The sequence below is a fragment of the Salvia miltiorrhiza genome, chromosome 1 (genome assembly GCF_028751815.1).
Source record: "Salvia miltiorrhiza cultivar Shanhuang (shh) chromosome 1, IMPLAD_Smil_shh, whole genome shotgun sequence".
Classification (NCBI taxonomy): Eukaryota; Viridiplantae; Streptophyta; class Magnoliopsida; order Lamiales; family Lamiaceae; genus Salvia; species Salvia miltiorrhiza.
The window spans coordinates 73,763,429-73,778,434 of NC_080387.1; the positions used below are offsets into that span (position 1 = coordinate 73,763,429).

Below are 15,006 nucleotides of genomic sequence, written 5' to 3' on the forward strand. Positions count from 1 at the left end.
CAGCCGCGGCGGCCATCGTGATGGCTTATTTGAAATAGTAGCTGATTCACGGCCACACGCGGAATTCAGAGACCTGAAACTACCGGCCGAATTGTAATGACTCAAAATTCCGACGGCTCTACTCCGAGAGATCCAACGGCGGAGGATGGCAAAAGATCCCATGTTAGCAATTCAGCGTCGGCGGCGCCTCCAATTTCCTAAATTTTGATCCCTACTTTTTATTTCTACGAGCAGTAACTTTTCATAACACCCAGGCCCAATAATCATACTTTAGGCTGTATTTTACTATTATTATTAATTAATAAGTTGTTTTAATAAGATATAACTCGTAAAAATATGAATCATACTTTAGAGTGGCTAGGACCCGACCTACGCCACTCTTCCCCTTCACCTCTCCGGCAGCAGCTAGGTCGTCGCCGCCGCCGTGCCTCGGCTCACCGCCCCTATCAACTCTTCAAACCCTATCTTCTAGATCTCTCTAGAGTGGTGCGGCGTCTCTCACCTTCTTCTTCATCGTCTGAAAGCACCGCCTCACTGATCTCGTTGCCTCGCTCCCTCTGAGCTCAAAACCCTAAGGCACCGCCTCCCACAAATTCGCCGCCTTCCATGACACGCTCCGCTCCGCTCCCAGTCGACGCGCTCCGCTCCGCTCCATGGGAACTCGCTCTCGCCGTTGTCCGCGACGCTGACTCCTCCTCTGCTCTGCCTGCGTGAGTAGCTTCAAAGAGAAGCTAGCGCTTCTCGATTTGGTTTGGAATTTCCTAAATTTGTTGCTGGAATTGATTTGTTGAATTTGTTCGAATTTGTTGCTGGAATTTCCTAAATTTGTTGCTGAAATTTATTTTTGGAATTTCTTAAATTTGTTAGTGAAATCCATTTACTGCTAGAATTGAATTTGTTCGAATTTACTGTTAGAATTCAAAGTGTATATTGAATTAATTTCAAAAATTAAGTGTTCAATAATTAATTCAATAATTTTATTAAAGTTAAATTATTGCGATCAAAAGTTAATTGAGAATTAAGGACTTTAAAAGTCATATTAACACTACCCCTATAAATTTATTTCTCTCTCCACTTACACCTATTTTAACAATTTTCTTAAAACCCGTACCGCTTCTTCATGGACGGAGGGAGTAAAATAAAATTTGTGCCGCTTGTAAATGTTCATGTTACTATAATCCTTTTACTTTTTATTTGGGACATTTTTTCATTCACTCGTAATACACTTTTATCTAACATTTCGGGTCGCTTGTAAATATTGATATTTTTATGAGACAAAGAAGTATATCTTATTTCTCTCTTATTATGTACATCTTTTATCTTTTCATTTATATCTTTTCTCATTCGAAAACTTGCATCCCAAAATAAAAAATAATTTATTTTAACTTTTCAAAATTATGAATTTTATTTAGTAAATGTTTCCTTACAGGGGCCGTCACTTGATGAGGATTCCGTACAAGACAATTGATTTCGACGTGTACAAGATTGACTTCGAGCTAGACGAAGTGATCAATATGGTGGGGTCGCTTGGGGGTCTCGCGATCTTCCTCGGGATCAACGAGCCTTTTGCGATTCCGGCGGCGGAGGTTGCCGGAGTGAAGCCGGATTGCGTCTATTTCACCGACGAGAACGTTCTCGTCGGACCGACAAAGGTGGAAAAGACAAGTTATGGAGGCCATTATAATGGTGTTTTTTATTACGAGAAGAAGGATTTTTATCCCTGCTGCGATTTGTATCCGATTGAATACGAGAAGATAAGGAAGATTCTGCCGCTGCCGCCGCCATTTTGGATTCTAAATAATGATTTAATTTGTGCTCGAAATAATGTAAACGTTCATTCTATGTATTATAATTAGTTTAGTAAATTTCTTGTGATGTGAAGATTGGTTGTGTGACGAATTCAATCCAGTCCAAATTTTGAGGCATAATGTTACGTAATCTAAAAACACCCACATCGATCGGATGACGACTCATCCGTGGGGCTCGAGTCGATTTGTAGATGAGTCGACCGATGTAGCCCATCGTCAACTCGAGCTCGGCTCATCCGTGTAAATGGCGCAAGTGCCGTATTTAAGGAAAAAAAAATTGTTAGAATTTCAATTCAACGGCAATTTTTTTTTTTTTTCAAATGATCGAAAACGGCTAGTTCTTTATTTATTTTTTCTTGTAACCATTAATAATAATAATAATGTAGATACAATGCAGATAATATTATAGTAAAAATAATTAAATTTTTTTTTATCTATCTAATTGGCCCAGAGGCAATTTATCTAGGGTTTACGAAGTCTGAATGCTGAAGCTGAACAACATGGCTTCTTCCGCCCTCTTCCGCCGGATCTCATCCTCTCAAATTCTCAGATCTTATCGGATAGCAGCAAATCGGCTGATAACCAGCTGCGTCACTTCACCAGAATCTCCGCCGACTCCATGGCAGATGTTGAATCCGGAGCGTGCCAAAGCGGACGAGTTGATTTTCAGATTCCAATGCTGCGCCGAGAGCAACATCTACAATTTCTACAGCCAATTCTCGTCCTGTAACATGAATTGCGTGGGGTCGTCGCACGGTTGGGTAATCTTTCAGGAAAATCAAATCCCGAATTGGACGGATGGCGGCGTGCATCTCTCAGATCCGATCACTCGCCGACACGTAAAGCTTCCTCCGCTCGACAAAACCATGGAGAAATCGGCCAGAGTCACCCTCGCCGGGAGAGAAGGAAAGGCCTTCGTGATCTCCGGCGCCGACCAGAGGCTGGCCTTCTGCGATCCCCAGCGCAGCCGCGATTGGACCGTCTTCGGCGGCGGCGAGGCGTACGAGAGCGCCGTGTATTCGACTAGCCACCGGCGGCTCTTGTGCATCACGTCCAGCTTCAATTTCGAGGCGTGGGATGTGGATGATCGCGAATCGGAATCGGAATCCCCGAGGCTCGATTGGGCGACCCGATTCGACAGCCCGTACCCGGACGGGTTGACGCGGGTGGTGTATCTAGTGTGTGCGGATGAGCGGGTGTTTGTGGTGGTGCGGCTCGTCAATCTCGAGCGCAGTTATTGGTCGGATCTAGGCGACCACGTGGGTCCCACAATCGGTTTCGATGTGTACGAGATCGACGGCGGATCGATGATGAGGAAGATGGAGGAGTCGTTGGAAGGGCTGACGATGTTCGTGGGGATGAATCAGCCGTTTGCGGTGAGAGACGTCGCCGGACTGAAAGCCGACGCCATCTACTTTGCATCCGACGATCGTATCAGCAGCGGTTACTACGATCAAGGTATTTTTGATTATCGAAAGGGGGCTGAGTGTCGTCGCTGGACCTTTTCTCATCCAAACTATGACATTGGTTACTCACTATGGTTCATTCCCCACGCTAACTAATTTATTGTTATTAGGGTAAATAGCGGCAAAATTCATCACTCTGGACGAATTTTCGTTTTTTCGTGACTTTTTGAATGTTAGAATAAAATACATAAACTTTTGATCGAATCTGATTTTTTTTTTTTTCCCACGATGAAGTTTTCGAGCCATACTTTTGTTACCTTCGACACGAGTTTTAACAAAATTGAGGGTCTAGAAGAGTTAATAAAACATCTTAACAATAGATATCTGACATCTTGACTGATTGATGTCAGATGTAAAAAACTACGAATTTTTTTAATTAATAGAACAGCCATGTCAAATATATCACAGTATTTATTGTTAATACTCATCCTGTAAACAACTTATCCCAATAGATTAGGAAAATTTTCTTGTAGATTATCCTAAATTGTACTATTATTATGATGATGATTATTATTATTCCAATATATCACACTCTTTTTATAGGTATTCATTGATTTTGATAAATACATATTTACACAGTTAAATGAATAAACATTAGTTAATTCTTTTTATAGGTATTCATAAGCAAAATTATTTTGTATTAGTTAATGTATTCCATAATCATTTTATTTTTCACAAAATATAAATTCTCAGACCGGGCCCTTAAAATGTTGCCCTTAAAATATTAAGATTCTGTGACACTCTTTCTTATATGGTATTCATTCAATTTTATCAATACATGTTACAAAGTTAATCAAATAGAATATTATTTATTTTACTGAATTTAGGTGATAGCTAATACTTAACAAACAATGATTTTGCTATAAACTTTTAAGTAAATGAAAACATATTAATTAGAATAATGCAGTCAAAAGTACAATAGTAGAATCAATACAATTGCTTGAGCTCATCTCACTGTCTTTAATATATTTGAATGATGCTAACTATATAAGTTACATCATTCTGAAAGTCAAAATGCTATTACAAAATACTACAAAAGATGACTTTCAAGTTAGATGAGCACATAAATAAGCTCTTCAAAAAATAGGACTAACTCTACATTACTCCACATTTAATCCTTCTCTTGCTTAATGCAGATCTTTTTTTTTTTTTTTTTTTTTTTGTCATCTTGCCAAACTGAAAACTCATCATCTAAACACCTTTTGATTGAACCTTTTCATCCTCATGGTCCAGAGTTATTGCTGATGATATGGGTGTCATGAAATCCTTTTCAGCAATTTTTTGAAAGAATCCGTGCATCATAGCACGAAACTTAAGCAATTTTTTTTCGGTACAGGTTTTAAGTAGGAGTATAATTGAGCCGAATAGTGTCTTGCTCAAGATTGACTCGTTTAGCTTAATTGAATTGAATACAGTGACGAGCCTAATTTAGCTTTTTAAATTTAAATTTTTATTTAAAATTTTGGTTATTTTCTTAGTACATAAGTTGTTTTTTAAATATATAAGTTATTTTATTCACAACAATGTAACATATTTACTATATTTTTGTAAAAAAAATGATGTTAATTAGATAATTAATCCAAATATTACTAATTATAATATAAAATATAAGACATTAAATTAATAATCTTATATTTTTAAGATCACTTAACGAGCTTGCTTACAAGTTAACGAGTCAAGTATCATCATGCTCAAGCTTGATTCGTTTAGATTAAATCACCAAGCAAACTTTAATCGAGTCAAACGTCGAGTAGCTCACGAGTAGCTTGATTCGTTAATTTTAAAGCTTCGCGGAACAACCGAAAAATTGAATAAAGTAAAATTTGAATATTTTGTGTTAAATATGTTAGGTGAAAAATTGAATAAAGTAAAATTTTTGTTATATAAAAAAAGTGTTAAAGCTTCACGGGACAATCGAAAAAGAAAGTATTATTCAAGTTTGGCCGAACCGAGTGAGTATATATTACTTCCTTCATCCCGCTATTCATGGCTCGTATTGGTTTTTGGGCTGTTCCAACTTCAATGACACGTTTCGTATTTGTGAAAAGATAAGGAGTCAATAAGGAGGTTAATTAACCTCCTAATCACCTAAAGTAATCGGACTTGAGGTTGAGGTCTCTAAAATCATTTCATTTTCTCTCTTCATGAATTGATTAATTTTATTTAAGTAATATACAGGTTGAGGTCTCTAAAATCATTTCATTTTCTCTCTTCATGAATTGATTAATTTTATTTAAGTAATATACAAATACAACAATAAATTATACTAATAATGATTTTCCAAATAATAATATTTCTGACTAACAATCTAACAATATTACTTTGTTTTACTTTTCTCCCAAGCAAACTTCAAACAAATTCCATCTCTCCCAAGTGGAGAATTTGGGCCTAGCCTTATAGACATTATTAACTCAAACTTCTTACTAAGTCCGCCGCCGCTAGGGCAGACGTCTGAGCTACAACACATGGGTTCTTCCGCCGTCCTCCGCCGCTGGATCTCTAGCAGTGGAATTTCGAGATCTCGCAGCATTTCCTATTTCAGCAATTCAGCTGCAAATCGGATGATGAGCACGGCGGCCACGAGCGGCGGCGTTAGTTCACCGCCGGCGCCATGGCTGATGCTGCCACCGGCCGTCGATGAAAGCGGCGACCTAGCTTACAGATTCCAGAGCCTCGCAACGAAGGAGGAATTGATTCACAAAAACAAGATATCCAGCGATGAATTGCAGTTAGATGAATTGCAGTTACCAGCCGAAATCGACCTAATCAAGGACGTCGATTTCGTCGGATCTTCGCACGGGTGGCTTGCTCTGTACAACCGGCGAAGCACCGATCTGTTCCTCTCAAATCCAATCGCCGATCGACACGTAAAGCTTCCGCCTCTCCCCGGCGCCGACCGCGTGATCCTCTCCGCCTCAGACGCGCCTCTCGCCTTCGCGACTTTCGGTTCGCGCCGCGAACTCGCCTTCTGCCGGCCGCACCGCCGCGGCGGAGAGTGGACTCACTTCGGCGGCGACTACACCTACGACAATCTGGTGTACTCGACCAAACACAAGCGCCTCTTCTGCGTCTGCCACGAACAAGAATACTACGGGATAAATATAATCTTAGAAGGTTGGGATGTTGATCGAATTGAAGAGCGGCCTCCTAAGCTCGATTGGGTGATTCAAGGAAACGACGAGCTGAATCTAGCTGATTATCGGCGCGACTGGCCGGGGCGGTCGGAATTCAAGAAGGAGTGCTTGCAGGTAGGTGTGTCAATGGTCGAGTTTTACCCGACCAGAACCAATAATAACGTCTCAAATTTTGTTTTTAGTCGTCTCATTTATAATGTTTCAATTAAAAAAAGAAAAAAAATTACTTTATATTCTTTATTTCTCATAAAAACACGAACATTTCGTCGATTAGGAGTGTCTCACCAAAATATAAATATTTTTTATTTTGTACACCACCTCCACAACAATTTCTTTATTTTTTATTTTCACTTTTCATAAAAGGGGACCTATTTCTAATTACAATACAATTTTATCTAATACTATTTCTTGAAACCAGTATCACTTCTAAATGTTCATGTCACTATAATCTTTTACTTTATCTCTCTTATCTTTTCATTAATATCTTTCCTCATTCATAAACTTGCATCCCAAAACAAAAATAATTTATTTTTACTTTTCAAAATTATGAATTTTGCATGAGCATGGCCATCTTCATGTATTCATAGTCTCACTGATTCAGAAGCCTCTCCATTAAAAAATCATACGATCTGATTCTTGCAGGTGTTTTATATGGTCTGCGACGAGCATTCCGGCGACGTGTTTCTCGTGGTGCGCCACGTCAACCCCCGGGTGGGGCCCTTCGGGGCCCTCGTGGACAAAATCGTGTTGTCTCATTACAGGGGCTGTCACTTCATGAAGATTCCGTACAAGACATTTGATTTCGACGTGTACAGAATTGACTTCGAGCGAGGCGAAGTGATCAATATGGTGGGGTCGCTTGGGGGTCTCGCGATCTTCCTCGGGATCAACGAGCCTTTCACAATTCCGGCAATTGCCGGAGTTGTGAAGGCGGATTGTATCTACTTCACCGACGAGAACGTTCTCGTCGGACCGACGAAGCTGGAAAAGACAAGTTACGGCGGCCACGATAATGGTGTTTTTGATTACGAGAAGAAGGATTTCTATCCCTGCTGCGATTTGTATCCGATTGAATACGAGAAGATAAGGAAGATTCTGCCGCTGCCGCTGTGGTTCACTCCGGCTGCCGCCGCCCTTTTCGATTCTAAATAATGCTTTGATTTGTGCTCGAAATAATGTAGGAACGTTCATTCTATGGATTATGATTAGTTTAGTAAATTTCTTGTGATGTGAAAGGTTTGTGTGGCGAAATCAATCGGGTCCAAGTTTTGATGCTTAATGTTACGTAATCTAAAAGCACCCACATCGGTCGACTCATCCGTGGGGCTCGAGTTGATTTGTGGATGAGTCGACCGATCGATGTAGCCCATCGTCAACTCGAGCTCGTCTCATCCGTGAAAATGGCGCACGTGCCCAATTTAAGAATTTTTTTTAGTAGTTGGCCAATTTTTTTTTTTTTTTTCAAATGATCGAAAACAGCTAGTTCTTTATTTTTTTTTCTTTCTTTCATTTTCTCTTCTATTTAAACACCATTTCATTCAACCAATTCATTCATCTCCTTTACTCTAGGGCCGGAATAATTATTCAGGTGTTTATTTTTCTAAGCCATGTTTTATATTTTTTTATTTTATATAATTTAAATTAAATAAAATTATATGAGTCAATTAGATGAGCCTCTCCCATGCAGACTATTGACTCATAAGTGATCTGATATTCTTGATTCCTTAAATAATAGTACACGATCCAATACTTCCTACATCCTTCAAATAGGATGGACAGAAGTTTTAAGACTACACTATTGACTCATAAGTGATCTGATATTCTTGATTCCTTAAATAATAGTACACGATCCAATACTTCCTACATCCTTCAAATAGGATGGACAGAAGTTTTAAGACTACCCGTCTAGTACATAATCCAATACTCTCTCCATCCCTCAAATAGGATGGACACAAGTTTTAAAATAAAGTTGTTGAAAAAGCACTCTAAGTATTATTGAAATAATCAGTATGAGTGGTGTTGGGGATGGATCCAACAACCACGAAATAGGACGTCGGGTACGTCCGGATCGGCGGGCACTAGCAACCTGAGAACCACAGACACGTTAGAGCCCTTCTAGGAACACCGGTGGGGGTGTCGATGGAAGGGCCTCCGACGCTCAAGTCAGTTCAACAATAAAGGATATTTGATGGAATTCGTAAAAATAATAATAAGACGTAAAATTAGTGAAATAATAAAGCAAGGTTGAAGTAGTCGGTCTGGCTGGTCGGACTAGTCAGCCTGACGGATCAGGGTTGCTCTGAACTTCAAACCGTGAGAGCGTGGAGGCGGATTGATTGAGCGAGAAAGCCAATAAGTGCAGGTAGCAGTGATTAGAGTATGAATCATTCGATGGGTCGTCTGACCTAGTCGGGTTGTATATATACTAGTCTCTTGGCGGCTAGGGTTGCTTCTATGCTTAAGTTCCACCCTAACTGCTCCGAATTTTTAGGAAAAGATATCCCACGATGCCTCCTTGCTTTTCTTGTTCACCAAGTAGCAGCCCTTTCTAGGGTTTGACATGACGAACCTGTATGTCTATGGGCCGTTTGGTTTTTCAATATGGATCGAATCTGACCCATCCGATTGGATCGTCTAGTTGGACCGAACAAATTCATTTGGGCCTTATACGAATTTTGCCCAATACAGTTTGTCCCCCACTCTATAATTGAAAGTTTTTCAATTAGAGAGTTGTATATTTGAAATTTCGTCGTGGATCCGTAGAAATTCTTGCGAATACACACACATATATATATATATATATATATATAATTTAATATTTAATGAGGCCCACAAGTAAATTAAATAATGGATACTATGCTTTAATAAAAAAAATCATGCAGGGACGATTCTTGTGGTATATAAAAGATATGAATATGTGTGAAAGGGTCCCACATAAAGTAACTTTATCAAATTTGTGTTTTTGTTTTGATAACTTTTGATTTTGCTGATGGGAACATTTTTGAGATATATATATACATATATATATATATATAGTTGTCTAATGGCGCGTAGGCGAGTGAAATTGGGCTCAGGATTTTCGTGGGGCCCAAGCATCAATTTAGAGGCATTTAGTGACTTTGTGATTTCGTATGTAGGTGGCCATGTTTTGGCAATTTTTTTTTTTTTTTTTTTTTTTAAATGCAGAGAGGCCCACGCAATAAGGTCAAACTTGATTTAATAAACGAATTAGCAACTAGTGGCCTTAAATAGTTTAATCTGCTCTTTTCTTCTCTCTGAAAGTCGATGGAATCGAGAAGTTTCCCATTTTCAGATTTTGAGATTTTGAAGTTTCAGAGACTTTTTCCTCGCCGCCTCGCCAAATCGAAAGTTACTGTTGCGTTGAGTGAAGAGCTATTCACAACAATTTTCTTTTTAGAGCGCTGGCGGCGGAGATGGTGGACAATGTGCCGTTCTCGCCAATTTTCGAATGCAGCGGCGGCAGCGCGGCGGTTTCGCCGTCTCGAGTTTGGAGGCGGTGGTGGCGGAAACAGCCATTCATGGCGACGGTGATTCCAGGAGGAGCTATAGCTCGACTCTTTGGCGGATATGTTTCCGACGACTTGAGGTCGCAAAGACGGAGGGGGGCGAAGGTAATTGCTGTCCGTTGCCTTGTCGAAGAAACTGAGATCAGTCGTGGTGGGGATTTCTGCCCCATTGTTGGTCGGATTTATGGTGAAGCTACTTCAGCCTATTTATTATCTCCCTTTTTTTTTTTTTTTTAATTTGAGAGGGAGAGAGCTTCTTCTGTTTTTCATGTCTGGAGGCCATTTTGATATGTAATTAGTGTAGGCAAATAATGTATATGGGATATTTTTGGAGGAGAATATGTGAAAAAATTTCGATGTTGCTGCCTTTCAATTTATTTTCTCGTAATGCCTTGTTCTATTACATTAATTTGTAGAGTAGGTAAAGTACTTGTTCAAAGTTATAGCTGCTGTGAGTATTGTAGGATAGGATGGATGTGAGAGCTTGAAGCTCCTTTTGCCTTAAACGCAGGATGTGTCAGGTAGGGTGGGTAGATACAGCTTGCTCTTCTCTTAGACTATGTTTATCAGCAACCATCCAACCACCCAACCATCCAATCATCTTCAATATTTAATTAATTTCTCTCTCTTCCACATCACTATATTTATCCCAACCCAACCACCTCTATTTTTGTTGATTTATCAATGACCACCCCAACCACCCAACCACAATATTATATATAATTATTTTATTATTATTTTTAATAATAATAATTACAATAATATTAAATATAAATTAAAATATTAAAACAAATTAAAAGAAAAAAAACAAACTAATAAAAATTTAAATTACAACAAATTAAAAATATAAATTACAACAATGCAAACTCGAAATAGAAAAAAACAATACATACTAGGATTCTCAAAAAAATTTCTAGGATCCATTGCGAAAAGTGAAAAAATGCTAGTGAGTATGAATATAACAAATGAGGTCTATTTATAGAGATATTAAAAATTATGAATTTTAATATATATATATATATATATAATATTAAAATTTAATCTTAATATCTAAATTTAAAATATCCAATCAATAAAATAACGCCACATCATCAAAATTTCACCCCAAAAGCAAAGAGACCACCCGGTCTCATTTCCATTCCCAGCCGACCTCGGTTGGTTGCCTTCACAATAATCAAGCCAATTTTTTATTTTTATTTAATGCACTTTAATGATGTGTGCGGTCGACCGAAGGCAACACGGTTGCTGTTATAGGCAGTCTTATATCAAATACATTTCGTATTGTCAGGTTGGGTAGATTTAACTTTGAGGGATTGACTGAATTTTGAAGTGTTGGGTAGGATAGCGTAGTGTACCTGCACCCTTCATTTCATTTGTATGTAGTGGTATTGCTGCGGGTTCATTTCATTTGTATGTAGTGGTATTGCTGCGGGTTGGTTTGGTAGGTTCATTTTACTTTGGCAAAGCACTCATTCACTTTGCCATTCATTTTGAAAGCATTGCGTCTGTTGTAATCTTGATAGCACTACTATATTTCCTTGTTATTCCTTAAATAGGCGTGTTTGGTCAGGCAGGTTCGTTGATCCCATTATTTGAGAATCAAGGTTGAACTCAACTTAAGTCGTTGGTGACGATCAAGACGGATTTGGGGTAGCTGGAGACAATAAGAAAGACGTGAGACTTGGGCACCAAATGGTTGGTTCATTAGGGACGTCCCGTCGTTCAGTCTCGTTCCTAAATTAATAGCTCGAACTTGCATAACTTTGCAAGCTTGTGTAGGTGCAAGTATGTTATATCAAAATATTTCTTTTTCTTTAACATATGAAATTTGATTCCTATTTGACACACTCCTATTTGATTTTTTGGAGGATTTGAAGAGCTTGTAGATTCTAGAGTGAAGATTTTTGGAGGAGAATTGTAAGAGGTTGGTTTTCTTCTACCTACTTTGAATGTTCTTGAGGTTCTTCGAATGTTCTTCGTATTTTGGTTAAGTTTTTATGAGCATGTCGTTTTCATATTTTTGTCGTATTTTGCTTTGATCTAGCTCGATTCGTTGTTTATTTTTAGCTTTGATTCTATATGTTGAATGTTTATGACCTAGCCTTCGTCGGGTTGGCTTGGTTACATTATTTGATTGGTATTTGTCCGTTTGGTTGGATTGAATTGTATTTTGATATGTGCTTGTGGATAGTTGGCTTGGTTGTGACTGTTAGTTTGTCATGCTTGTTCGATGAGTTGCGTCTTGGCTATAATATGTGCTTATTTGTTGTTGCTTGCTTGGTTGGTTGGTAGCTGTGGGGCTTTTTTAAACTCAAACTTGCTGCTTTCTAGGATGTCTGATATGTCTTATCGAAGTGGGGACCACACGGGTTCGTCGGGTAGTTCCGTTAGGATATTTGGTGATGGAGAGAGCGCGATGTGTCTTGCCATTACAGGAAATACGATTGGGTCAAGTTGGGCTAAGTTGCCTGCTAAAAAATCTGGAGTCGGGTTTGGGGTGAATAGTTTTGGTCCCATTGTGGGTTCTCAAAAGATGGATGACACTCTTACAAAAAAAAAAATCGTGCTTCTAAGATAAATTCTGAGGATCAGTTGCGTTGGATCCGTCGGGTTTATAGTATCCCCGAGTGGGCAAGTTTGCATGCTCCCGATACATCACTTCGTCCTAATTGGGATGTTGAGGGTATGGTCTGTATGTACGAGCTTCCATTTACTTTGGGCCTTCGTCTCCCGCTCTCCCGTCTGGTGGTTGAGCTTTGTAACTACTACCGAATTTCTCCGAGTCAACTGATGCCTAATACTTGGAGGATCCTAATGGCCGCAGAAGTGTTTGCGGAACGGAAGGGTTTTGACATCAATATGTATGATGTCTTGTATGCTTACCAGTTGGGTGAGACCCGTATAGATAAGGGTCGTTATCAGTTTAACTCCCGTTCTGATGTCCCAATACTCATTACCAAACTTCCGGAGGATCGTACAAGGTGGAAGGAAAAATATTTTTTTATCAGTGTCGAGGCTTTAGGGGTTCAAGACGGTTACAAAGTTCCGTCTGCTTGGTCCAAGCCGCGTGAGTATTTTGGTTTATTTGTTGTTATGAAGTGTGTTGTTATAAAATTGTTATCTAATAAGGTATCATTTCTCTAATATGCAGGTCGGATCAACGGGAGTCTTCCAGTTATATGCGGGTTACCGGAAAGGGCACAAAGGTTTTACTCATTCCCGGAGGAAGATCGTGACTGGCGGGTGATCTTGTCGGAGGACAATCTTAGAGGTTCTTCTTTGTGGTGTGAGATTCCTGTTCGTACCGAAGGTATTGTTCATCCACCTAGTCGTGCTCGATTTCGTATTGCTCTAGTAGCTAGAGCTCTGGAAATTCTAAGGCAAGGTCGTGAAGTGGAAGGTTTTCCATTATTATTTGAATTGACCCCTGCTGAGCGCATATTTGTAGACCAAGCGATGGCAGACCTTCCATTCTACCAACCAAAAGGCAGTCGGGCTGCGTACGAGCGCATCCAACAGAAGAAAAAGAAAGTCATGGTTAGCTCAAGTGAGGAACCTACGACTGATCTCTTGGATGCGGTGACTCTACCTTCGCCTGTCGGGAGGGGCAAGCGATCCGCATCATCCGTCGTCTCTGATCAGTCTGGTGGCTCAATCATTATGAAGTTTCCTGTGGATGCTGCTGCTTATACGCCTTGTGCTCCGCTGCTTGAGGATCGTGCTCGGTTGGATGCTGCTGGCTATGACTCGGCTATGGAGGCTATCGTTTCCCATTCATTTTTGGTAGGGTTATGTTTCTTTGTGTCGTTCATTTTATTTTTTGTTCAAATTGTAACAACTTATCGTGTTGATTGTTCTATGCCTTGTAGGGTACACGGGGTATCCTTTACTTGGGGGACAAGGTGAAGGACCTTGAGAAACAACTGACGAAACTTCGTGCCGAGCAGGTCGACTGTAGGAAGGAGAATCGTGATTTGAAGAAATGTAAGGTCGAATTGGACAATGTGATTAAGGGCTTGCAGGAACAAGTGGCGTCCCACGAGCAAGATGCCGGGAAGCTTCATGAAGCACTTGAGAATTTGGAGGCTGTCAGTGCTCGAGTGAGGGTTCTTGAGTTTGAGATCGTACAATTGAAGAATATGGTGGAGGATGTTGGGTTAGAGACAGAGGTCTTGATTCGTGGTGAGATTTATCAAGAGTTTCGTGATGGTAAGTCGGGTGAGTGGGATGTAGATAGATGCATCCTTGAAATGGAGAAACTGTTGCAACAAAGGGCTGAAAAGGCTGCTGCTATCCGGGCTCGGGCGCTTGCCGAAGCTAATGAGTTAACCGCTACTCTTGATCGATTGGATGCCGAGGATGCTGCTGGCATGTTCCATGGTTCCACTGATCCCTGATTGGTGTTTATCTTTATCGTTATGTAGACTTGCTTAAACTTGATATGTTTGGTTGTATTTGGTTTTTAAGATTATCTGTACGGATTTCTATATTTATTTGTCCCCCAGTTTGGGTCTTGGTCGACTTGGAGACTAGACTCAAACTTAGTGTTGTCGTTGTATTTCAGAATTTTTCGGCATAGCCGACCAGTTGGAGGGTTTGAACCTTTGAATGTTATGAAGTTGGGATATTTGATCTTGAGTTGATTTTTCTAAGTATTGATAATATTGTGATGTTGTTTGTGACTTATGGAAGTATGTGGGTGTATGGTTGATAGGGTGGATCTTGTCCAATGATATATTCAACAAGTTGGGAATGATAGTTGAAAAAGGGTTGGTGGGGGGTGGGGGCTGCGCTCCGTGGAGCTGCCTACATACCCTTTAAAGGGATCAAGCCCAAATGTAGTTCTGACCTGCATGGAAAGGTCAGTAATCGTGTAGTAGGTTGAGTGGGTCTCGTGAGACCTTAAGAAAATAGAAGTATAGTAGAAGTGTAGAGTTCAAGTGTGATACTGTTTGAGATGGATGGCGTTCCAGCTATTGTTGATGTCACGTCCGTCTGTCGTTTGTAGTTTGTATGCTCCATGCCCAACCATTTTAGTGATCAGATATGGTCCCTCCCAATTTGGGCCTAG

General features: G+C 39.9%; 2 protein-coding genes across 2 annotated transcripts; both read left to right on the plus strand.

The window, feature by feature from the left end:
* Positions 1-5,552: 5,552 nt before the first annotated feature.
* LOC131006072 (uncharacterized) lies at positions 5,553-7,687 on the plus strand. The gene is made up of 2 exons (XM_057933213.1): positions 5,553-6,522; positions 7,051-7,687. Exons 1-2 carry the CDS (start codon positions 5,740-5,742, stop codon positions 7,558-7,560), a joined length of 1,293 nt encoding a protein of 430 aa, XP_057789196.1. The 5' UTR covers positions 5,553-5,739; the 3' UTR covers positions 7,561-7,687.
* A 3,756-nt stretch (positions 7,688-11,443) lies between these two features.
* Positions 11,444-14,570, plus strand: LOC131006073 (uncharacterized). The gene is made up of 5 exons (XM_057933214.1): positions 11,444-11,720; positions 11,804-11,859; positions 13,087-13,245; positions 13,384-13,718; positions 13,805-14,570. Exons 4-5 carry the CDS (start codon positions 13,392-13,394, stop codon positions 14,330-14,332), a joined length of 855 nt encoding a protein of 284 aa, XP_057789197.1. The 5' UTR covers positions 11,444-11,720; positions 11,804-11,859; positions 13,087-13,245; positions 13,384-13,391; the 3' UTR covers positions 14,333-14,570.
* Positions 14,571-15,006: the final 436 nt, after the last annotated feature.

Bases quoted from the DNA above. Each gene is read 5' to 3' on its own strand.
- LOC131006072 (XM_057933213.1), top strand. From the start codon at position 5,740: ATGGGTTCTTCCGCCGTCCTCCGCCGCTGGATCTCTAGCAGTGGAATT. The intron at 6,523-7,050 runs GTAGGTGTGTCA...TGATTCTTGCAG, and splicing joins TCAAGAAGGAGTGCTTGCAG to GTGTTTTATATGGTCTGCGA.
- LOC131006073 (XM_057933214.1), top strand. From the start codon at position 13,392: ATGGCAGACCTTCCATTCTACCAACCAAAAGGCAGTCGGGCTGCGTAC. The intron at 13,719-13,804 runs GTAGGGTTATGT...TATGCCTTGTAG, and splicing joins TCGTTTCCCATTCATTTTTG to GGTACACGGGGTATCCTTTA.